Raw genomic sequence first — 21702 nt, forward strand, 5'->3', positions numbered from 1 at the left:
TACTCCCACAGCAGCAACTGAGAGCCAGTGTGGTGTAGTGGTTAAGAGCATGGGACTGGGACTCAGACTACCTGGGTTCTAGTCCCCACTCAGCCATGGAGCCAACTGGGTGACTTTGGGCCAGTCCCAGACTCTCAGCCCAACCTACCTCACAGGGTTGTTGTTGTGGGGATAAGATGGAGGAGGAGAATGATGTAAGCTGCCTTGAGCCCTTTGTAGGAAAAAGGCAGGATATAAATCGAAAAATAAGAAATAAAAAAATTGAAAAACTACACATGTATTAAATACCTTAACATCTAAAGCTACACTGAATGTATAGAACAAGCTAGTCAAACTGTTGCGGCTTTGAGGATTGTGAATCTCTTTTGTCCAGAAATATGCTTTCTAAATGGAAAGAGTAGATGTACAGGATGAGGGAATTACTTCATGACTGCAGCTAAGCTTCCACAAACACATATTGAATCATTTTATCAAGTTGCAGGATTTCATTTAAAAACAAAGAACCCGGGGAGGTCATCACCTCCCATCTGAGAGAGAGAAACACTTGAAAACAAAAATGCACTTCATTTTCAGTGGCCCACAAGGGTTGTTACAGGAAGCAGGTGCTTGAGTGTGGCAGACTTAGATCCAAACAAACAGGGAAGAGAATATGAGGTTAGACAGAAGGGTGAAAACCAAATAATTGAACATTCATTTCTCAGGCTCATTACACTAATTTCCTTTCGAACTGTCATTATGATGGACACTCAGCAATGGTTAATTTTACAAACATCATCCTTTTTCTCTTATGTGCAAAGCCCACATGGTCCTAACTCTACATCCACTTGGCTACAGGAAAGCCTGTTCTTTGCCAAACATGTGACATGGAAGGAATATGCTTAACAGTTTTCCACAAGAGGTTTTCCAGGCCAGGTGGGTTCATTAACCAAACAATTTCACCTGAGACTTTGAGAGCTTTCCTGTGCACACTTATGTAAGAACAAGCCTATTAAATTAATGGTCCTTACTTCCCTGTAAACCCACATAAGGTAAAGCTGTAGGGATTGCATGTTATTCCTACTTCTGTAGTCCAAAATATCGAGACCATTCCCCTTTGTCACTGTTCTGGTTTTCACTAAGTCATTTTCCAGTATATTATATATATTCACCTTATTTTATAGTGGAAAACCACTTTCTACAACAATTTTCACAAGAAAAAGAATGAGAAATATTACTGGCCTCTTACCATTATATTTAATCACTTTTAAAAAATCATATGCTTATTTTTCATACTTTAAAAATGTTATGAATATGGTCAGGGAAATCCCATGGATTCCATTTGTTATTGGCTGACCCATTAATCTCTTTATTTTATGTTCAAACAAGAAAACAACAGGAGTGCCAGAAAACAGTTATTAGTAGAATTCATAGAATAGTAGAGTTGGAAGGGCCAAGAAGACCATCAGGTCCAACCGCTTGCTCAATGCAGGGCTCCAAGTTAAAGCAGATGGCTATCCAGCTGTCTCTTGAATGCCTCCAGTGTAGGAGAGCCTCCAACCTCCCTAGGTAATTGGTTCCATCATTATATTGTTCTAAGAGTCAGGAAGTTTTTCCTGATGTTCAACTGGAATCTGGCTTCCTGTAACCTGCGTCAGTTATTTCATGATCTGCACCCTAGGAAGATCAAGAAAAGATCCCAGACATCCTTTGTGTGACAACCTTGCAAGTACTTGGAGAGTGCTATCATATCTCCCCCCAGTCTTCTCTTCTCAAGGCTAAATGTTCTTCCAGTCTCTTCTCACAGGGATTTGTTTCCAGTCCCCAGTCATCTTCTGTTGTCTTCTAATAGGGTTGTGATGATTCTTTTGGGATCCAGATCACTTCTGGTTGTTGGACTTCCTCTCATGCTTGGCCCTGGTTTAGGAAGTGAGCTGAGCTGAGAGAAAGCCTGTGAGCACTTGTAAAACTCTGGTTATGCAACCAGCAACCTACTTTTGCAGTTTGTGCTCCACAAAGAAAGGCAGTGCATCATGCACATGGATGAGGACTGCTGCTTGATTTCTGTATCCTTGAGTTTGAGGGCTTTATTTATTAAATTTTTACCCCACCCATTAGCCAGAATGACTCTCTGAGCAGCTTTGGGTTAAGAGTTATGAGCAATTCATATGAGTGACTATGAATGACTGCATTGGAGCAGCACTGGATCTAAGAGTATCTGCACGCTACATTCATGATCCTTCAGTGGGAGTGCTATCCTACCCAGAAGAGCTGTACTCCCACTTCGAGGTTGTCCTGTCTATGAACCAAAATGACATCCATTTTTTTTCTGGACAGAGCCTAAGTTTGTTTGTTCCCATTCAGCCCTTTGCTGCAGTTAGACACCGATTCAGGATTTCCATTAGATATTGATTCAGGATTTCAACAGCTTCCTTAGCACCAATTGAAAAGGAAACACTGAACTGAGTATTATCAATAGTGATAAGACCCAACACCAAAACTCCTGATGACCTTGCTGGAAGATCCAGTACATAGGCAGCATGTGACTATGGTTGGAGCACCAAGATCAGAGATGATGGAGATCTTAGGACCAGAGGCAGAGTAGGAAAAAGTGAGGGTCAGATACAGACAAGGCATGGCAGGTCTAAAAGTAAAGGCAGAATCAGGAACATGCAACAGTCAGATCTTGACAAGGCATGTCAAAACTGGTAACAATAGCAAGGATCAGATACCTGAAGGCAGGATTGGACCATGGACAAGAGCAGAGACACTGTCTGGAATATGCAGCTTTAACCCTCCTTCAATAAAAGTCTTAGCATTAGAGAGACATATTGCTCATTCAAAGAGGCATTAACAATTTTCACCACCCAGTGGTTCATCCTGCTATGGCAGCTCATATTAGAAGAGAGACTGTGTCCAAAACCTCGTAGCTGGCCAGAGCCCTCCAAGCAACTTGGCTACCTCCTCAGGTTGAACAAAGTGAAACTCATCCATTTAAATAGAACAAGCGGCTTCCCTGTCTGTATTCAATGCTGAGTCCAAATTGGAGTGAACATACTACATATACTTGCTCTTCTCTACTTTTGGGGTCAGAAAGTCATAGCTGTTTAACCACTCAAAATAAAGTTACTATATTATACTGATGCAATAGAGGCAAAAAAGGCTTCTCTGCTCTCACCATCATGGAATAGGTCTTAAGATGGGATCCAACATGTTCAATTGCATTGGACTAAGTTTTCTTAACTGTTGCCAGAGAGCTCTACACTGTGGGGCAGACACTTGGGGGCAATTGGGTCAACAGCCCCGATTCTAGATTAGCCAGGACTTTGAGAGGATTCACAGATCTAGCAGGGAAAAAAATCCCCCAGAGTATTCAGGATTCACTAGATGCTGGTGGTTAGGAGTCCATGTAAATCTAAGTTTTACCGGGTAGAGATATCCACAACACGGTTTTTACACCCCCATGGATTACTTTAATCCCGGTGAGCAAAAATGAAACTGTGTGTGTATGTGGGGGAGCAGGGCAGATATTGAGATGGGCCCATTAAAGTTTGAGCACTGGTACTAAGGGGGCCTCAGTCTTAATATTGAAGTCCCCCATCAGAATCAACACTGCCTCCATCTGCTCAGCAGGGAAAAATTGTCTTTCACAAAACCAGTCCCTGGTGCCAAAAAGGTTGGGAACCACTGACAAAGTAAAAACAACGAATCCTAGACTCTTACCAAAAACAAAAACAAAAAAAACCCCCCAAACCCACGACTGAAACAAAACTGGTGCAAATGTTATTTGAAATGGAAAGATATACATTCCAGTGAGGCTATTTCATAATCTGGGCACCAGAGTTCAAAAACTCTGTCAGCAGAGTGACTATACATAAGACCTCAGGAACTAGATGACGTTCTCAGATGGGTTCATATGGCAAAGCAGTACCTAGGATACCCTTCATTCTAGGCCATTTGGGAATTTAAAAGCCAACACTAGCACCTTGACCTGAACTTGAAAACAGCATTGGGGGGGGGGGGGCTTCACTAGCATAATCCCTAACCTGTCTTACTATCCTCTCACCTGATGCAGGTACTCAGTTCTAAGAGATTTCCAAACACAGCTGCCATTTTGCTAGACTTCTTCCACAGCACTAGAACGTTATTTATGAGATTCTTGAGCTGTGAAAATTCTGAATTCTGGCTGGATATAAAACTTTGTGAAAATGGGCACTTCCCTAAAATAGTTGGAAGGTGGGTGGAGGTGAAGAGAGCATCAGAAAATAGAACGCATGTTGACAAATAAGTAACAAGTTGCTACTGAACTCGATTTCTCTCCCTTTTACTTCCTTGCAAATTACATGTCTAATAAATCTACCTTAAAGAAATTAATCCTCCTCCCAAGAATTTGTTACTTTATGGAAAAGTTCTTACAAAATACATCACTTGAATATCCAACTTTTTTTGGGGGGTGGGGGAGAAAATGTTTCTATGCATTTCAAGTACGCCTATTTTTATTTGATTTATAACCCACCTTTTTAAATATCTCAAAGCAGCTTTCATCATTCTCTTCCTCCTGGTTCCAATCTTATCCCCACAACAACCCTGCCCCAAATAGACATTGTCATATTTGTTATATTGCCCTATAGATCCTCTAACTGTTCTAGTCTCTCCCCCCCCCCCCCGCAAATTCATCTGTCAGAAACCCATTGCATGTTGGTGTCATTGCATTGTTACGTTCCATCAATGCTGTAGATGGAGATTTGAGTTACACAGTAGATTAGATTTGAATTTAGCACCTGGACAAACACAGGTCCCTGAGAAAGGAAAGAAGCCAGAAAGAACACTTGGCTCACTTTGTTTTCTCAAATAGGAACACTTTAAATGCTGCAGATGAAGAATAAAACTAATTTTCCAGCATTGTTGAGCATTCATTTCTCTAAAATAAGCATACTGTAAATAGGCATACGTGTAGCTTGCAGTAGTAAATGGCCAATCTAAGATGAAGCGTTATAACCAAGGAAAACAGTTCAACACTGTCCATTAGTTTTGTATCCAGAATTTTCAGTCATAAAGAGGTGCTGAAAAGATAAACTGTCCTGTGTGTGAGTGGGTCAAAGATCCTAAAAGAACAGCTAAGCCAGAGTTGGTGACTGGGCATTGTGCAGTGTTCTAGGGTATTTAAAGGAAACAAATTAAGAGTTCTAGAAAGAGGAACAACCCCTTTTCACATTCTTTTGAGTGTCCAAGCCAATCTCAATTGTGTAAACTATTGATCCTCGTGAGGATAAGTTAAGCATACATGATTTTACAGATAGGATTTTTAGCATGTTCTTCAGCTAAATGGGGGAAAACAGACTCTCAGAGTAGTTTCCAAAGATCAATAATTATGCAGCCTCTGAGGTGTACATCCTAAAAGACATGATTCCAAAAGGAGAAAAAAACCTAAATAAGAAGGGGATGAAGCAAACACGAGGACTAGGTATTACTTACAAGGTTCTTAAAAATCAGGTAGCTGGACTGCATGCAAGGATATGCAAGATCATCTTTTCCAAAAAGCTCCCTACTCCCATGACCTCTCCATCTAAGAGTGGCAGTCAGTGAGATCTTCCCATATTCCACCCTAACTCTTTCTACTCTTTTAGCAAGCATGTCACTAAGAATCCTTACCAGTAGTTATTTCTATTAATTGCTAGTACAGGAAAGATCACAACAATGCCAAAAATATTTCATGTTTCATTTATATTTACAGTCAGTCTCATAGCATAAGACATTTTACAATGAATAAATAATAAACAAACTTCTCCCCTCATCATTTCCCCCATAATAAAAGTATATGCTGTTTATCAAGTCACAGCCACATTTTATAAATATGGCAGTTAAGCATGTAATTTAAAAGTTTCTCTTGTTAAATGACTTGAATGATTTAACTGACTTCTTTCAAATGCATCCTTAAAAACTTCTCTGCTCACAAAATTTTAGAAAATCTCTGGGCTTTAAGGCACCCATACAAACAATGTATTTCCTATTTTTTGTTTTTATAGAACTTATGTTTGGAATTTACATTTGTTCCAAAAGTATCCTAGGTGGTGTGTAGGTTGCTGTAGGTATACATGCGTAAGCTAATCTGATATTAAAGAATTATGATACAATTTAAGGCTTACAGTAGAAAATGAACCTTTTAACAATGCTTTTTATGGAGAGATTTTGTTTTAGGATTCTTGACCTGTATTTAAAACACATTGCAAGTATTCTTGTTCTTATTCAGTTCCTAGTAAGATTATAGATAATGGGTTGGAAACATAATTAGGAACACACAATTGGGCTGGTGTACCCATGGAGCAACTTCTAAAAAATGCTACACTATAAAGAAGCGTGTGAGCACTGCTGAAAGGGGTACATTGTGGTGTAGGTAGAATGGTGACTTGGATGGAGGCACTTTCCATGAATGTAGTTCTGCCGATGGAAGGCGCTTCTTCACAATTTTCAGGGCAGAAGATGGGTGGGAAAAGTTTGCTTCTGCAGCCCAGTTGCACACACTTCAATTGAAATCCAGTGTTGTGGATATTATGAACTACTTGGTGAATATAGTTTCATGCCTGCTGCGATACTATAGGAATGCATCCTATATTGCTTAAACACAGAAGTTGACAACATGTTTACACATGCAAGTTAAAAAGGAGAAAATGGCAGCTTAAATTTCTTTTATTTTTATGTATTTTCTTAAGGAAAGAAATCATACTTAATTTTGCATTTGAAAGCTTGGTTGTACTTACGCAATTGCCACTAAGAACACTACCAGAAACTGATCTTTGAACACAACAGAATAGGAAAACCTACCAGTGATAAAAGTGGGTTCTATATACGTAATTCTGAACTGATGATTAGACGCTTGTACCTCACACATCACAAACTGTGATGTGCATATTGAGATACCTTGTATCATGTCACGTACAGAATATGAATTTCCTGATTGCTTCCATCTCTCTCACTTTCATGAATAAGTTTACATCTTAAATATGTAAATACTGCTAGACATTCTCTAAAATATACACCAAGTTGTACTAATTTCCACTTTAGAGTACACAAACACTTGCTAAACAACACTGTTTGTTTTATCCCATTGTTGCTCATCCTTATTTACACAAAGTAATTTAGAAATATACAACTACATTCTGTGAATTCTCAAGAAAATGCTGTGATAAATCATTTCTAAAAATTATTAGGTATGAAAAAACATTTGAGGATCATGTATTTGTATTACTTGTTAAATAGTCCAAATGCCAAAGAGGTATTAGGCTTTCCTGGCTCTAAAATATTTATACAAAAGCAGCTAGACAGACAAGTGGATGACCACATGAGTTCAGTGATTTTAGCTCATACTGGATCGACTTATCAATAGCTTTTCCAGTTGCTGTATGATTAGTAGTGAAAATTCTAGCAGAGAACTCAATATTGTTTGAATTTAAAAGTCATATCTCAGAAAACCAATCTGGATTTATCTTTCATTTCCTAATAGTTGAAATAAATACATTTCTCATGCATTTCAATAAGTTCCAGAATTTAATTGCCTGCAGAGATCATCAATGCACAGTACATTGTTTTGTTTTTATTAAAAATTAAATCAGGTTCAAGTGAAACAAAAAATATTTGATAGCAGATGTTGGCTTTAACATGAAGAAGTCATAGTGAGCAGGAGTCATTCCTTGTAAAATCATTTTTAACTGTTATATAGGCATTTTATAACTATAAGATCTAATCGTAAGCTATTCTTACCCTGTAATACATAGAGCAACTCATTCAAACATTTTTAATTAAAAATTCTAATTTGAAGTCTTCTGTTCTGAATTTTTGCTTTGGTCTCTTTATCTTTCTTATAGTTCAATCACTATATAGATTTTTATTTCTACAGAAACACTAAGATTGACCTGATTTTACTTGGTACCACCCCATCTACAGATTAACAGTGTTCTTACTGTTCTTCTATGTTTTAAAACTGACAATTTTGTAAAAAACTTTGTAAGTTTTTAAGGGTTCAGGTTTTAACATCCGAAAGAACAGCTTTCAAAAAGAAATGCTAACTGCATTCATTATAGTTGTATGTCTTAAAATGCCTTAGCAGAAATTCAGAATACAGTTCACATAAAGGGAAAAAACCCTTCATAATCACGAAGTATAACTGTGATAATTAATAGCTGCATTTTCATAACTTAGTACACAATTGCTCTAACTGAAAATAATGGAACACATTGTGGAAAGCATGTTTTGTCCAATAGGAATAAAGAAGCTGAGATGTACAAATTTTTTTCTTTTCTGTCTTCCAGAGTCTTTTATTCTATTGCAGGTTTGAAAGCAATGTATTCCTGACATTTTCCAATTTTTACTGCACGAACAGAATGCTAAAGGCCATTGCAATACAACAGATAGCTACGTAAGGGCTCTTCCGTTCACCTGAAATAAGAAACAAAATTGAATTTAGTGGCTAGTTCTCACACATAAGTATGATATTTTTTTTGTTTGCCCTTTGTTGAAAATGCAGTGATGTGAAACAGGAGGATCAGCAAAAGAAATAACACACATTGAGAATTACAAGTAACAGGTAAAGATGAGGTTCCACCCCGATACTCACAAACAGGGAGGCTGGGTAAAATGACAGATTCCGCCTAATTATTGGCCTCAATTATTTCCAGTGAAAATTTTGGGGATATCCTACAAATACTAAATTTGTAGAACCACAGAGACCTGTAAGAAATCTTGTCCATCTTGGGAAGTTCTGCAGCTGGTAGAAAGAAGCTAGTGCAGAGAAAGTGGAAGGACAAGTGGTGTCTTTAATAATAGGCCTTACTCCTTAGAATGTACAATGCCCCACAGAAGTATTCACCCTGCCTTTGACTTTTCTAGTTTTTGTTTTCTTACATCCTGGAACTGAAATAAATTTAATGGACGTTGTTATCACTTGAAGTATGCATGAACACCAAGAAGCTATCAAAACAGCTCTGGGATAAAGTTATGTAGAAGTACCAGTGAGGCTTATAAAAATATCCCAAATTATGAAAATGAAATTGTAAAATATTCTGCTTATAATGACTCAAATGGAGATTGCAACCAATAAAATTAGATGGATACTTCAAAGGGCAGCAATGGAAAAGATCATCAAGTGTAAGGATGTTTCACTAGAAACCAAGATCACTACTGTATTCCCAATCACTATGCATGGGTATGATGGGTGGATGATGAAGAAAGCTGACAGGAAGAACACTGATACATTCAAACATAAGGCTGAAGGAGAGCTTTGCGATTACCCTGGATCCACAGAAAGATAAATACGTGGGTCTTAGATCGAGCTAGGACTTGCCCTAGAAAGCAAAAATTATGAAACTGAGGCTGTCATACCACAAGGATATCATGAGAAGGAAGCACTCACAAGAAGCCATGCTAAGGAAAGTCAAAGGTGGAAGAAGACCAACTATAGGATGTAATATTTCCATACATGGACCCCCACAGCCTTGAATTCTGGAGCTAAGTAGGGCTGCCAAATGCAAGGTATTTTGAAGGACATTAATTCATGGGGCTACCTAGGTTGCAGACATCTTGAAGGCATGGAACAACAACAAAATGGAAAGACTGTGACTCAGCTGTGACGCTGCCTAAAGAAGGCTGCTCACCAAGACACAGTTACCAGGTACGGAAGACATTATTCAGAGATGCAACCAAGAGGCCAATGGCAACACTGAAGAATCTGGAGAGATCTGCAGGTGATATGGGAGACCCTCTCAATCAGCAAACTATCACCTGGATGTTCCACAAACCTGGGCCTTATGGAAGAGTGACAAAAGGAAAGCCACTGCTAAAACAAACCCATAGCAAAGCCTGTTTAGAGTTTGTAAAAAGGCATGGAGGAGAAACAGCCAGTATGTGGGAAAAGGTTCTCTGGTAAGATAAGACCAAAAATGGTCTTATCAAATGCAAAATGCTAGGTGTGGTGCAAAGCCAACAGTGCTTATTGTCCACAGAACACCATCCCCATAGCAGCATGTTGTAGAGAAGTTTTTCTTTATCAGGGACTGGGAAACTTTTCAGAATTGAGAGCAAGAGGGATGGTGCCAAAGACACAGCAATTCTGTTTTTAAAAAACTGTTTCAGACTGCAAGGGACCTGGGATTGTGATGGAGGTTTACCTTGCAGCAGGATAAAGACCCTAAACACTCAGCTAAAGCAATGCTGGAGTGGTTTAATAACAGGGCTCATTCAAAGCCCAGACCACTATCTGATTAAGAAACTGTGGCAAAACTTGGAAATGGTCCCTATCTAAATACCGAGCTGGAGAAGTTTTGCCAGGATGAATGGCCAAACATTGTGAAATCCAGCTAATAGAGACTTACCTAAGAAGATTCACCAATGTCATTGCTGCCAAATGTGTTTCTACCATGTACTGCCTCTGGGGTGAGCACTTATGTAACCAAGGAGTGCTAGTTTATTTTTGTTAACTTTTATGCCACAATAAAAACATTTTGCATCTTCCTAGTACTGAGTACCTTGTGTACATCAAGAGATAAAATGCCCATTAAATCATTTCAATTCCAGGTTTTAATGCAACAAAATGTGGGAATGTCAAAGGGAGTGAGTATTTCTGCAAGGCACCGTGGCTTCAATGAACTATGTCATCAATGTTGTTGGGTCAAGGGCACTTGGTTGTGTGTTGCAGTCCTCCTGAGCCAGCTGTTTGCCCTCACCTTGCACACATGAATTTGCCATCTGAGACTCTCAGCCAATAGGTACTGCCAGTCTCTAAAGCAATACAATGTCTAAATTATTATCTTGATCAATAGATCAGCACACAATTGTAGCAGTATTTCTATTTTGTAACATTTTAAAAATGTTTTAACTGAAGAATATTGCAAGACCTAAACTAATTTAGTAAATACATAAAAATTTCCATAGCAATAAACAGCTCAGTAACTCTTCCCATCAGTAAGAATACCACAATTACATTACAATACATTGTCATCATCTGGCACACATTTAATTAAACTGCAAATGGCTGTATGAATTAATGTCTACAATTCTACATTTGGTTATAATTAATATTGAGGAAGTCCACCTCCTACAGTTTCACAATTTTCATGTGTTGTATTTTTCTGCTCTTAATTTTCTTGAGAGAGGTATCCATCATCTGTTAGGATTAAATGTCTGTTAGTACCACTTTTAGAATTGGCAACGCTTGATTAAAGGTACACGCATCCAAAAGACTGCTTAAACACAAGGGGAGCAACTTGCCTTCTACATTCATGCAGATTTATACTTATCATTTGTAGAAAGCTGCAGAACAGTCTTAAGGGGAGAAAATCCAAATGACATACTGGTTCCTAGAATTTTTGAATCTTTAAACAAAAGGCTAATTTATAGCTTTGTCTAAGCATAATAAGGCCATATAAAATCAACTATATATTTGGGTTAAACTAGACAGGACAGATTGTTGACAAGTGAATTGTTTTTGATTTTGCTAGTTAAAAATCCCATGAAGATGTTTTGAGGCATGAAAATGTGACATTTGGGAAAGACTAACATTTTCTTCCAGTGCTCTTTTCTCACTCAAAGTCTCCCTACCCAGATTTTGCAATTAGCCCCATAGATAGTAGCATAAAGAGACAGATCCAGATGCTGTAGTGGTGATAGAACACACACTTACCAATCCTAGCACATTTCCAAAATATTCCCAATAATCTGAAAATACATTAAGAAAAATTAGAAGATATTCTGTATTTTAAGTCCAACAAGTATATACAGTTTAAATAAGATACAGTAGCTATGGGTGAGAATCAAAAAGCAACTTTAAAGCATGCCAACTGATTTAAGCATGCCCTGCTTGATTTTTTATTTTTATTTCTTTGGAAAAAAACAACCATTGTTATACCAAGAATAACTGTCCAAGACCCTTCAGCTACAAACTGGTTTGCCATGGAACTTATTGAAACATGGTGATGGAGGTATTTTTTTCTGAAATCCTCAAAGACCTCTTGGGCATGTGCCGTGTTTCCCCGAAAAATAAGACACTGTGTTATATTTGTTTGGCTCACAAAAATATACTAGGTCTTATTTTTGAGGTCTTATTTTTTTATTTTTTAATGTGTACAACAATCCACACTTACTCATGTACAACAGCATTTATACTTGTACATTTGGTATCACTCTGCCTATAACAGGAGCCGGCGCTATAGAGGAAGCATCGGCTTATGCAGCTCTGTGTGGAGGGCAGGGAGCGGAGGGAGCAGAGCTGCATAAGCATGTTTCCTCCACACAGTGCATTAAGTTAAAGTTAAGTTAAAAAATAAAGTTTAAAAAGGCTCTATGATCCCCTTGGCCCTGGGAATAAACACAGCTAGGTCTTATTTTTGGGGTAGGTCTTATATTTTAGCAAGTACCAAAAACAGTACTTGCGCCGGCAGAAGAGGCACCGCGCACACGACACCTGCGCGCGCGGCAGCGGCAGAGGCAGCAAACGCCCGCACCCCGGACTCCACCACCTGCCCTGACTGCCACCACGCCCGGCATGTGTGAGAGGCGTGGCCGGGCGCAGCGAACGTCGGAGGGAGGAAGCCCCGCGCCCTGAAAAGCGCCGGCGGCGGCCGGGGGAAGAGCGCCGGCAGAAGAGGCACCGCGCACACGACACCTGCTGGGCGACCAAGACAGATTGGGGATTCTGTTGGTGTACCGTGCACCCTTCTGCCCAACAGTCTCCCTGCCTGAGCTGACGGAGATCGTCTTGGACCTGGTGTTGAGGACCCCCAGGATGTTGGTCCTGGGGGACTTCAATCTCCATGCCGAGACTGATCTGACTGGGGCGGCTCAGGACTTCATGGTCTCCATGGCGGCCATGGGGCTGTCTCAACATGTCATCGGCCCGACCCATGAACGTGGACACACCCTGGACTTGGTTTTCTCGACGGGACAGGAAGAGGGTGGTCTGAGGGTGAGGAATCTATGTTTGACTCCCCTGTCATGGTCAGATCACTTCCTGGTGAGGTTTGTGCTCAAGAGCGACTTCTCCCTCTGTAAGGGTGCAGACCCGATTGTGTGGGTCCGCCCCCGGAGCCGGATGGATCCGGAAGGATTCCCGAAGGCCCTGGGGGAGTTTCCGGCTGACAAGACGGGTGCTCCTGTCGAGGCTCTGGTCGAACTGTGGAATGGGGAGATGACCAGGGCTGTAGACACGATCGCTCCTAAGTGCCCTCTCCCACCGGGCAGAGCCCGCTCTTCCCCTTGGTATACCCCTGAATTGAGGGCGATGAAGCAGGTTGGGAGACGGCTAGAGCGTAGGTGGAGGAAATCACGTGATGAATCTGACCGAACACACTTGAGAGCCCACTATTGGGGCTATGCTGTGGCGGTGAGGGCGGCGAAAAAGAGATATTTTTCCGCTTCCATTGCCTCCTCACAATGCCGTCCGGCGGAGCTTTTTCGAGTGGTGCAGGGCCTGGTTTGTCCAGGTCCGAAAGAAGACCTGGTTCCACCCTCAAAGGCCCGCTGTGACGACTTTGCCAGGCATTTCAGGGAGAAAATCGCTCAGATTCGTCACGAGCTGGATTCCACTATTGATACAGAGGTTTTAAGGGAGACGCCAATGCCGCCGTCTGGTCCAGAATTATTGGATGAATTTTAGTTATTGCGGCCCGATGATGTGGACAAGGTGCTTGGACGAGTACGTCCCACCACTTGCTTATTGGACCCTTACCCGTCTTGGTTAATAAATAATTCCAAGCACGGGATTGGGACCTGGATTTTGGAAGTGATTAACGCTTCTCTGAGGGAGGGTCGGGTGCCTGCCCCTTTAAAGGAGGCGGTAGTCCGACCGGTCCTGAAGAAGGCGTCACTGGATCCAGAGATGGCCACTAATTATAGACCAGTGGCCAACATCCCGTTTTTGGGCAAGGTGTTAGAGCGAGTGGTGGCGGGACAACTCCAAGCACTCTTGGATGAAACTGATTATCTGGACCCATTTCAGTCCGGCTTCAGACCCGGGTACGGTACTGAATCTGCCTTGGTCACCCTGTACGATGACCTGTGCAGGGAGAAAGACAGGGGGAGTGCGTCCCTGTTGGTTCTCCTGGACCTCTCAGCGGCTTTCGATACCATCGACCATGGTATCCTTCTGGACAGGCTTGCGGGATTGGGGGTTGGAGGCACTGCTTTGCAGTGGTTCCGCTCCTATCTCGATGGCCGGTTCCAGAAGGTGGTGCTGGGGGACTATGGCTCTGCGCCATGGCAGTTATGCCATGGAGTGCCACAGGGGTCCATTTTGTCCCCATTGCTGTTCAACATTTACATGAAACCGCTGGGAGAGGTCATCAGGAGGTGTGGGCTGCGGAACCATCAGTACGCTGATGATACCCAGCTCTACCTCTCGTTTTCCACCAATCCAGGTGAGGCAGTGGCTGTACTGAACCGGTGCCTGGCCGAGGTAATGGGCTGGATGAGGGCCAATAAACTGAAACTCAATCCAGACAAGACGGAGGTCCTGTTGGTTGGTGGTTCTGCCTTTGGAGAGGGTGAACTGAACCTTGTTCTGAATGGGGTTGCACTCCCTCTTAGGGACAAGGTTCGCAGCTTGGGAGTGCTCCTCGACCCGGAGCTTTCACTAGAAGCTCAGGTGACCGCAGCGGCGAGGAGCGCTTTCCTCCAGCTTCGGCTGATCCACCAGCTGCGCCCCTATCTGGAGTATGACTGCCTTGCGACAGTGACACATGCATTGGTGGCTTCCCGTCTCGACTTCTGTAACGCGCTCTACGTGGGGCTACCCTTGAAGACGGTCCAGATACTTCAACTGGTTCAAAACGGAGCTGCCAGGCTGCTGACGGGGACTGGGCGTTGTGTTCACATGACCCCAGTTCTCCGTCAGCTTCACTGGCTTCCCATTGAAGTCCGGGCCCAATTCAAGGTGTTGGTGATGACCTATAAAGCCCTAAACGGCTTGGGTCCTGGTTACCTGAAGGAGCGCTTGCACCCATATATGCCCAGCCGCCCCTTGAGATCGGTGGGGGAGGCCCTTCTCCGGGAACCCTCCATGAAAGAAATTAGGAGGGTGGGTACTCGGAGGAGGGCTTTCTCTGCGGTGGCGCCTAAGCTATGGAACACGCTCCCCAGAGAGGTCCGCCTGGCGCCGTCGTTATTTGTTTTTCGGCGCCAGGCGAAGACCTTTTTATTCAAGCGGCATTTTAACTGTTAACATTATTGGTTTTATCTGGCCAGGGCGGCTTATTTTATACTGTACTGTTGTATTTTAATTTTATATTTATATTTTAATTTATATTATAATTATTTTAACTTAATGATGTGAGCCGCCCCGAGGCTTCGGCGAATGGGGCGGCATAAACATGTTTTAATAAATAAAATAATAAATAGTCTAGGTCTTATTTCTGGGAAACACGGTAGAAGCAGCTACTTTTTAAAAGCAATCCATTCTTTATGTTATACAGCTGAAGTGCGGTATTTGCCCCAATCTCCTAAGGAAACATAGCACAAAGATCTTTTTACTATCTCAAGACACACAGTACAAAGTTTACTCTTCTAGCCATTGTGAAAAAGATTTTTTCTCTATTTGTATTTGAATCTTCCTAACATAATAATTGCAATTTCTACCAATTAACTTTGTGGAGGAAAGCATAGTTCTGAACTGCTGTTTGGAGACAGTTTTGGAACTGAAGAACAAACTAAAAGTTATTCAAGATGAAACAGGAGTTTAAGTCTCCTCTGAGACCATCAGAAATCCCATCTGAGGAGACTTCAGCTTTTGGGATAAGAACTGCACTTCCCTGAAGAAACAGGTTTGGGGTTACTTCTAGATCCAACTGGATCCTTCTGTAAATGCAGGTAGTGGTGATGTTTCTTTTTAAAAGAAACTTGTTAACTGCATCCTTTTCTAGAGAACTAAGACCAGCCCATATTAAGACTTGTCCAGGTCAGATATTGCAATGCATCTTTGTAGCACTGTGTTTGAAGGTTATACAAAGTACACATGGTATTATGGTATTGTGTACCAGCTTCACTGGCTATCGCTGTTTTCAAGTTTAGGTCAAGGTGCTAGTGTTGGCTTTTAAATTCCCAAATGGCCTAGAATGAAGGGTATCCTAGGTACTGCTTTGCCACATGAACCCATCTGAGAACTTCATCTAGCTCCTGAGGTCTTATGTATAGTCACTCTGCTGACAATTTTTGAACTCTGGTGCCCAGATTATGAAATAGCCTCACTGGAATGTATATCTTTCCATTTCAAATAACATTTGCACCAGTTTTGTTTCAGCCGTGGGTTTGGGTTTTTTTGTTGAGAGTCCTTAGGATTTGTTGTTTTTACTATCAGTGGTTCCCAACTTTTTGACACCAGGGACTGGTTTTGTGGAAGACAATTTTTCCATGGATCTGGTGGGGGGGGGGAGGTGGTTTTGGGACGATTCAAGTGCATTGCATTTATTGTGCATTATATTTCTATTAGGATTACATTGTATAGTGGTACCTTGGCTCACAAATGTCTCAGTTCACGACTAAATCGGGTTGCAAACAGAAATTTCATAAAAATTTTGCCGCAGGTTGCAAACTCCACATCAGGTGACGATCACGATTGCGCCCGCCTTTCCTGCACGGGTGCGATTGCAGTCGTGCTTGGGGGGGGAGGTGGCAATAATTGTGCTGAGAGGGGGAAATGGCTGCGATTACACCCAGAGTGCGGCCACAATCGCACCTGTTCCCCCCCAAAACAAAATCTTGCTTTAAAAGATAGAACTTTATGAAAATGGTTGTGATAAATGAATTAAAATGTGGAGCTAAGCATTCACATATTCAGAATACTTAATACAAATTTCTTCTGTCAATAATGTGAAAAGAAAATTAATATGTAGTAATTTACATGTACTTCTCATTCCCCCCAAATTTTAGGCATTCACTTACCCAGTCTGATTGTTATCCAGTAATTTGGGAGCCAAAGATCTTATGTATGCACAAGTACATATAAGCAGCAAAATTACTGTCAGCAGACTCTGAAAATTGAAGATTGCAGACTAAAAGGAAAAAAACAAAACAAAATAGAAGTTATGACTTAGCCTTCAAAAATTCTTCCTGTTCCATTAATTAGTTTCTCCATCTCTTTCAGGTGAGATGAAAATTGTGATTTGTGAGGGTGTACTACATCTTTGCATCGTGGACCACTCCAGTACATCTATACTCCCTAAATTTCCTAAATGTCAAAAACATACTTTTTTTAAAAAGAAGGCTGCCCTTACTAATGGTATATGGACCACAAACCAGCCTTAAGTTCTAGTTTGCAGGCAAACAAAAATAATAAAAGTGATCTAAAACTCCTGATTTACAGCTTAGCAAATATTATGCAGCTAGCTCATTATGATGGATGAGGTGCATACAGATGGAAGACTTGCACAATTCAAGCACACAGTGAGTATCAGATGTACACTGCTCCCTTGGCCACGCTCCATCAGTGATAAGCAAGACTGTAACATCACTGCAGAATTATTGAAAGGTACAGTAGTTTATGTTTCCCCATAGGCATTATAGCCACTGGAGTATAAATTAATAATGATGTGGGCTGTCTGGAAAAAGTAGAACTGGTAAAGTTTCCAATGCTCCGAATAGCGTTATCTGATTTAGAATATTTTGACTCATCCTTAGTTTGCAATACACCTTCCTCAATAAGCACACAGAATATCTCAATAAATAGAAAGGCTAGTCTAATTCATGTTAATTTTACATGAAGCATAATTATATCAAAGATGTCTTCAACAGCTAGAAAATATTTGAACTGAAATATCTGCTTGGGGGGAATTAAATTAATTACACGCTATAGTTTGCATTTATAGTCAAACAACATCATAGCTTTATGTGGAAATTATTTTCTTGACAAGTTTGTAAAAATGTAAAGACAACAGCGTACACTTCCTTATGTTTTTTATGTTCCTTATGTTTTTTATACTTATCAAAAATTATTCCACTGAAAGAACACACTATTATTAGGATATATACCCAAAGAGAGCTGATGTCTTTTCAACAGTTTAATTTTCTTTTGCTGAGGTAACTATAGTACTTTCAACTACTTGCACTGGTCATTGGTTCCATTTCAAATTGAAGAGATCTAATTCAGTTCACTACAGTATGGATGTGGGTCTGTGGGCAAAGGATGGTGAACTTGTGTTGTCGCACTTGTGCCGATTGTGGGATCCCACGGGCAATCTAGCATGACTCTTACATTCTTAGGCTAAGTGAAAGGGCAATCACAATATTAAGCTTCAATTTTCCTTTAGTTTGCTATTGAAAAATGCTAGCATATGTAAGTGTGGTCCAGACCCAGCCAGGAATGAACTGAATTGTGCACAGCAAGGAGTTATATCTTATTTTTCAGTTCCTCCATGGGCAAATGAGCACTCGGATATCAATGCTTGTCTAGAAGAATAACTTATGGAAGTTCATATCCTATAATTAGGCCATCTAACATGATTGATTGCAGTACAACAGCCTGGACAACTGTGGTTAAACACAGAAATATATAGTATGGAAAATTTTCCATACAAAATATAGCATCCCCACATTTGTGTAAATTTAGCAGTTAATCTTAGAGTGGGGAGGGCTAAGTCTGTTCTTATAAGATGCTGAGAACCAAATCTGCTATCATTGGATAAGGGCTATAGCTCAATTTTGCATGATAAAGGTCCTAGATTTAATCTCTGACATCTCCAGACTGGGAAAGGGTTAGGGTGGAAAGTTGCTGCCAGACAGTGTCACTAAGTCTGGGAGCTATGAAGATGAATAGGGTCTTCCTTTGTTCCTGCCTACATGGCCTCATTATGGATTGCATTTCTTGGTTATGCTTAAGTGTGACAGATTGTTGAGAACTCTGACAAGTAGGAACTTGAATTCAGGCATATAGTATCATTGCAAATACAGCTTCAAACTTACTAGCCTGGAGAGATGAAGCTGATGTACAAAAAACAGACATCTGCTTTTTTAGATGAGTGATTTACATAGAGTAACATGAAAAGTGCAGTTAACTCTACAAAACAGAGAAGGCAGCCATTTATAGCACATGGAAACTCTGGCCTTCAGTGAGCCCCCATCTGGCCTCCCAGCTTCTTTCCCAGGCCTTATCCCATAACCCACCCCACTGAGAAAAGCATGATCAGCAGCTGAATGGAAAGGTGTTACCTGCAGGAGAGAAGCAGGGAATGGGTAAGCTACTTCTGAGACTCATCCTACTTACTTGTGAGTAAAAATGAAACTTGGTATTTGGAATTCTACTTGAAATTACTGCCATATAATTCAGTCCCGCTTATGTCTGAATAGGCATGCAGAACCCTTCTCATGCTTACTTCTGAACAGACTTATAACAAGTAATAATCATATCTTGGCTTTGCCCACAGATGGAATGCACACCCTGAGACTTTTCCTAGTTGCAATTCAGTCATACGGAGTTCCGACATATCACAAATACTATGAGTTAAAGTTTCACCTAAAAACCGGAAAACCTAAGCAAGCTATTTTAGCATACATTACAATGAAATGTTTGGTACCACTTGAATGAGGCAGAAGGAATGCTGCCTCTGTGTTCCATCTTTCTTCCATGCAAATTACAACAGTGAATGTTTCATTATCCCCCAACTATGAAATGCGCTATTCAGTCACTATCACTCAGCATAGTCTATGGTAGAGCTGCACTTAAAGTTGAGTCAAGTTCAACACTCCATCCATCATACTGATCTCTAGATATGGGCCCCAACTTGCCCTTGTGCACCTGTGTGATCACATATATTACATCTAGGTGAAGTAGCAGGGCTACAACACTAAACCAGCCTTCTGGTTCTAATAGAGAAAATATACTGATGTTTCCTTCTATCCCTCCAAAGTTTGGAGCAAAGTAAAATTACAGAAGGATGTTGTTATTTAGGACCATGTGTTCTTACAAACTGCTGCCTACCTGAAGCTCTGAGCAGCTTCTATTATTGGCGGTAATGAGTTTTATGCTTTACATTTATTTATATTTCACAATAAACACAGAATATCTGTTACTTTAACTGAAACTACAAGACTCTCTTTTTCCTACCTTGTACAATTCTCTGCCCACTTGCTGGATTCACCAGTAATTTTCAGGACAAAAGTTTAAGATTACAGCCACAGGTCACAACTATTTATGCTTACCTGGACATAAGCTTTGTTGCATTCACAGGAATGTTTTTCACAGTAATCATGCACAAGTTGCACAGCTACACTTTCAAGAGCTACTCAAACAAATACACCTGCCAAGTGTTAAATATATTTAGGTCCTACTGTTATCAAAAAATTACTTGTCCCATGGAAGATCTTCCCCAAAATACACACTTTCCATGAAGCTTTTTGCTCAAGTAAGTTTCCATGTTCTGCTGCAAATAAACCTGTAGTCATGTGTAACTAAAACCATTACAAGTTATCCCTATTTACCCCACCTCTACTTTTGTGTTTTCCCATGTTGAATTTTATTTTGCTGTTTCCTATGAATTTTGTAAGCTTCTATTAAAAACATATTCACATTCGATAGAATGTATAGTTCAATCCTCCCAAATTTAAATATGATATAGCTTTGAATTTTAAATGTTCCTTTTTCGATGCACCTATGGCACTAAACTATTCGTATCAAAAGCACTGGTTTTAATTTTAATTTATTAATTTTTAAAAGTTGTTTTTATATATAATGTTTTATTTGGTCAATTATAATATTTTAATTGTATTATTTTATTAATGTTATTGGTATTTCATTGTAATGGCCACTCAGAAAGTATTATGCTAATTGTTGGTTTTTATACAAACTTAGTAAATACATAAATAAAATGCCAAGAAACATTAGAACTACGATCCTATGCCCTCTCAAATGAGAGCATGCGAGACTGAAAACTATTTTTTTCCAGTTTTTTTCATGTAAGCATGGAAAGAAGAGGTTGCCCAGATATAAGTACCTACTAATTCTAGCCATCTTGAGCACCTGCTCTTGACAGAAAGGCATGGGTACAAAATACATGTATAATCGTTTAGTAAATACTGCTTGAACATTTCACTTACAGAAATTTGCATAAGCATACTGAAACCTGGGTAGAACAGATTAGAACTGTATAAAAACCGTGCAATTTTAAAGAAATACTTTATTAGTTACAATGCACTTGTGAAGATTTTCAAAGCTGTTTTGAAGTCAAATGAAGTAAAAGTATACATGCATTAAAAGACCAGGAAAGAAGGCAGCCACAACGGAAAAAACGGGGGAAGGGTGGGGAAGAAGTTTCCCAAGAGAATTTCTCCATCAAATGCCACACAAAGGAGGAGATGAAAAGCAAATAGATAACAGGTGACGTCCTTCCCGATACTAGCAGTCCTTTTTTCAGGCTAGGCCGCTACTGCAGGTCAGAGGAGAGGGGACAGAAGGTGGGCGACGCTTCATGGCAGTGAGAGGAGGCATGACAATGCGCATCGTTGACCCTAGCAAGAGGGCCTCATTCCCAGCCCCTTCCGTACTGCTAAAGTCCAAGCCTTACAAACGCGGAAAGGAAAAGACAAAGATGACCGGAGAAGCCCCCTCGGTCACCCCGAACGCGGCACTTACCATAGTTACGCACCGCCACGAGCCACATCACACATCCGGTAGTCAAGGGGCGGATGACGGCAAGCACGGGCCCTCGGGTGCCTGCTGATTGGATGAGGGAGAGGGAGACCCCGGATAGGCGCAAG

General features: G+C 40.7%; 1 protein-coding gene across 1 annotated transcript; it reads right to left on the reverse strand.

The window, feature by feature from the left end:
• Window positions 1-5681: 5681 nt before the first annotated feature.
• TMEM167A (transmembrane protein 167A) lies at window positions 5682-21689 on the reverse strand. The gene is made up of 4 exons (XM_044446556.1): window positions 21578-21689; window positions 16897-17006; window positions 11648-11682; window positions 5682-8409 (listed from the first exon to the last, which is right to left on the reverse strand). Exons 1-4 carry the CDS (start codon window positions 21578-21580, stop codon window positions 8339-8341), a joined length of 219 nt encoding a protein of 72 aa, XP_044302491.1. The 5' UTR covers window positions 21581-21689; the 3' UTR covers window positions 5682-8338.
• Window positions 21690-21702: the final 13 nt, after the last annotated feature.

Source organism: Varanus komodoensis, unplaced genomic scaffold (genome assembly GCF_004798865.1).
Source record: "Varanus komodoensis strain SLA01 unplaced genomic scaffold, ASM479886v1 scaffold5, whole genome shotgun sequence".
NCBI lineage: Eukaryota > Metazoa > Chordata > Lepidosauria > Squamata > Varanidae > Varanus > Varanus komodoensis.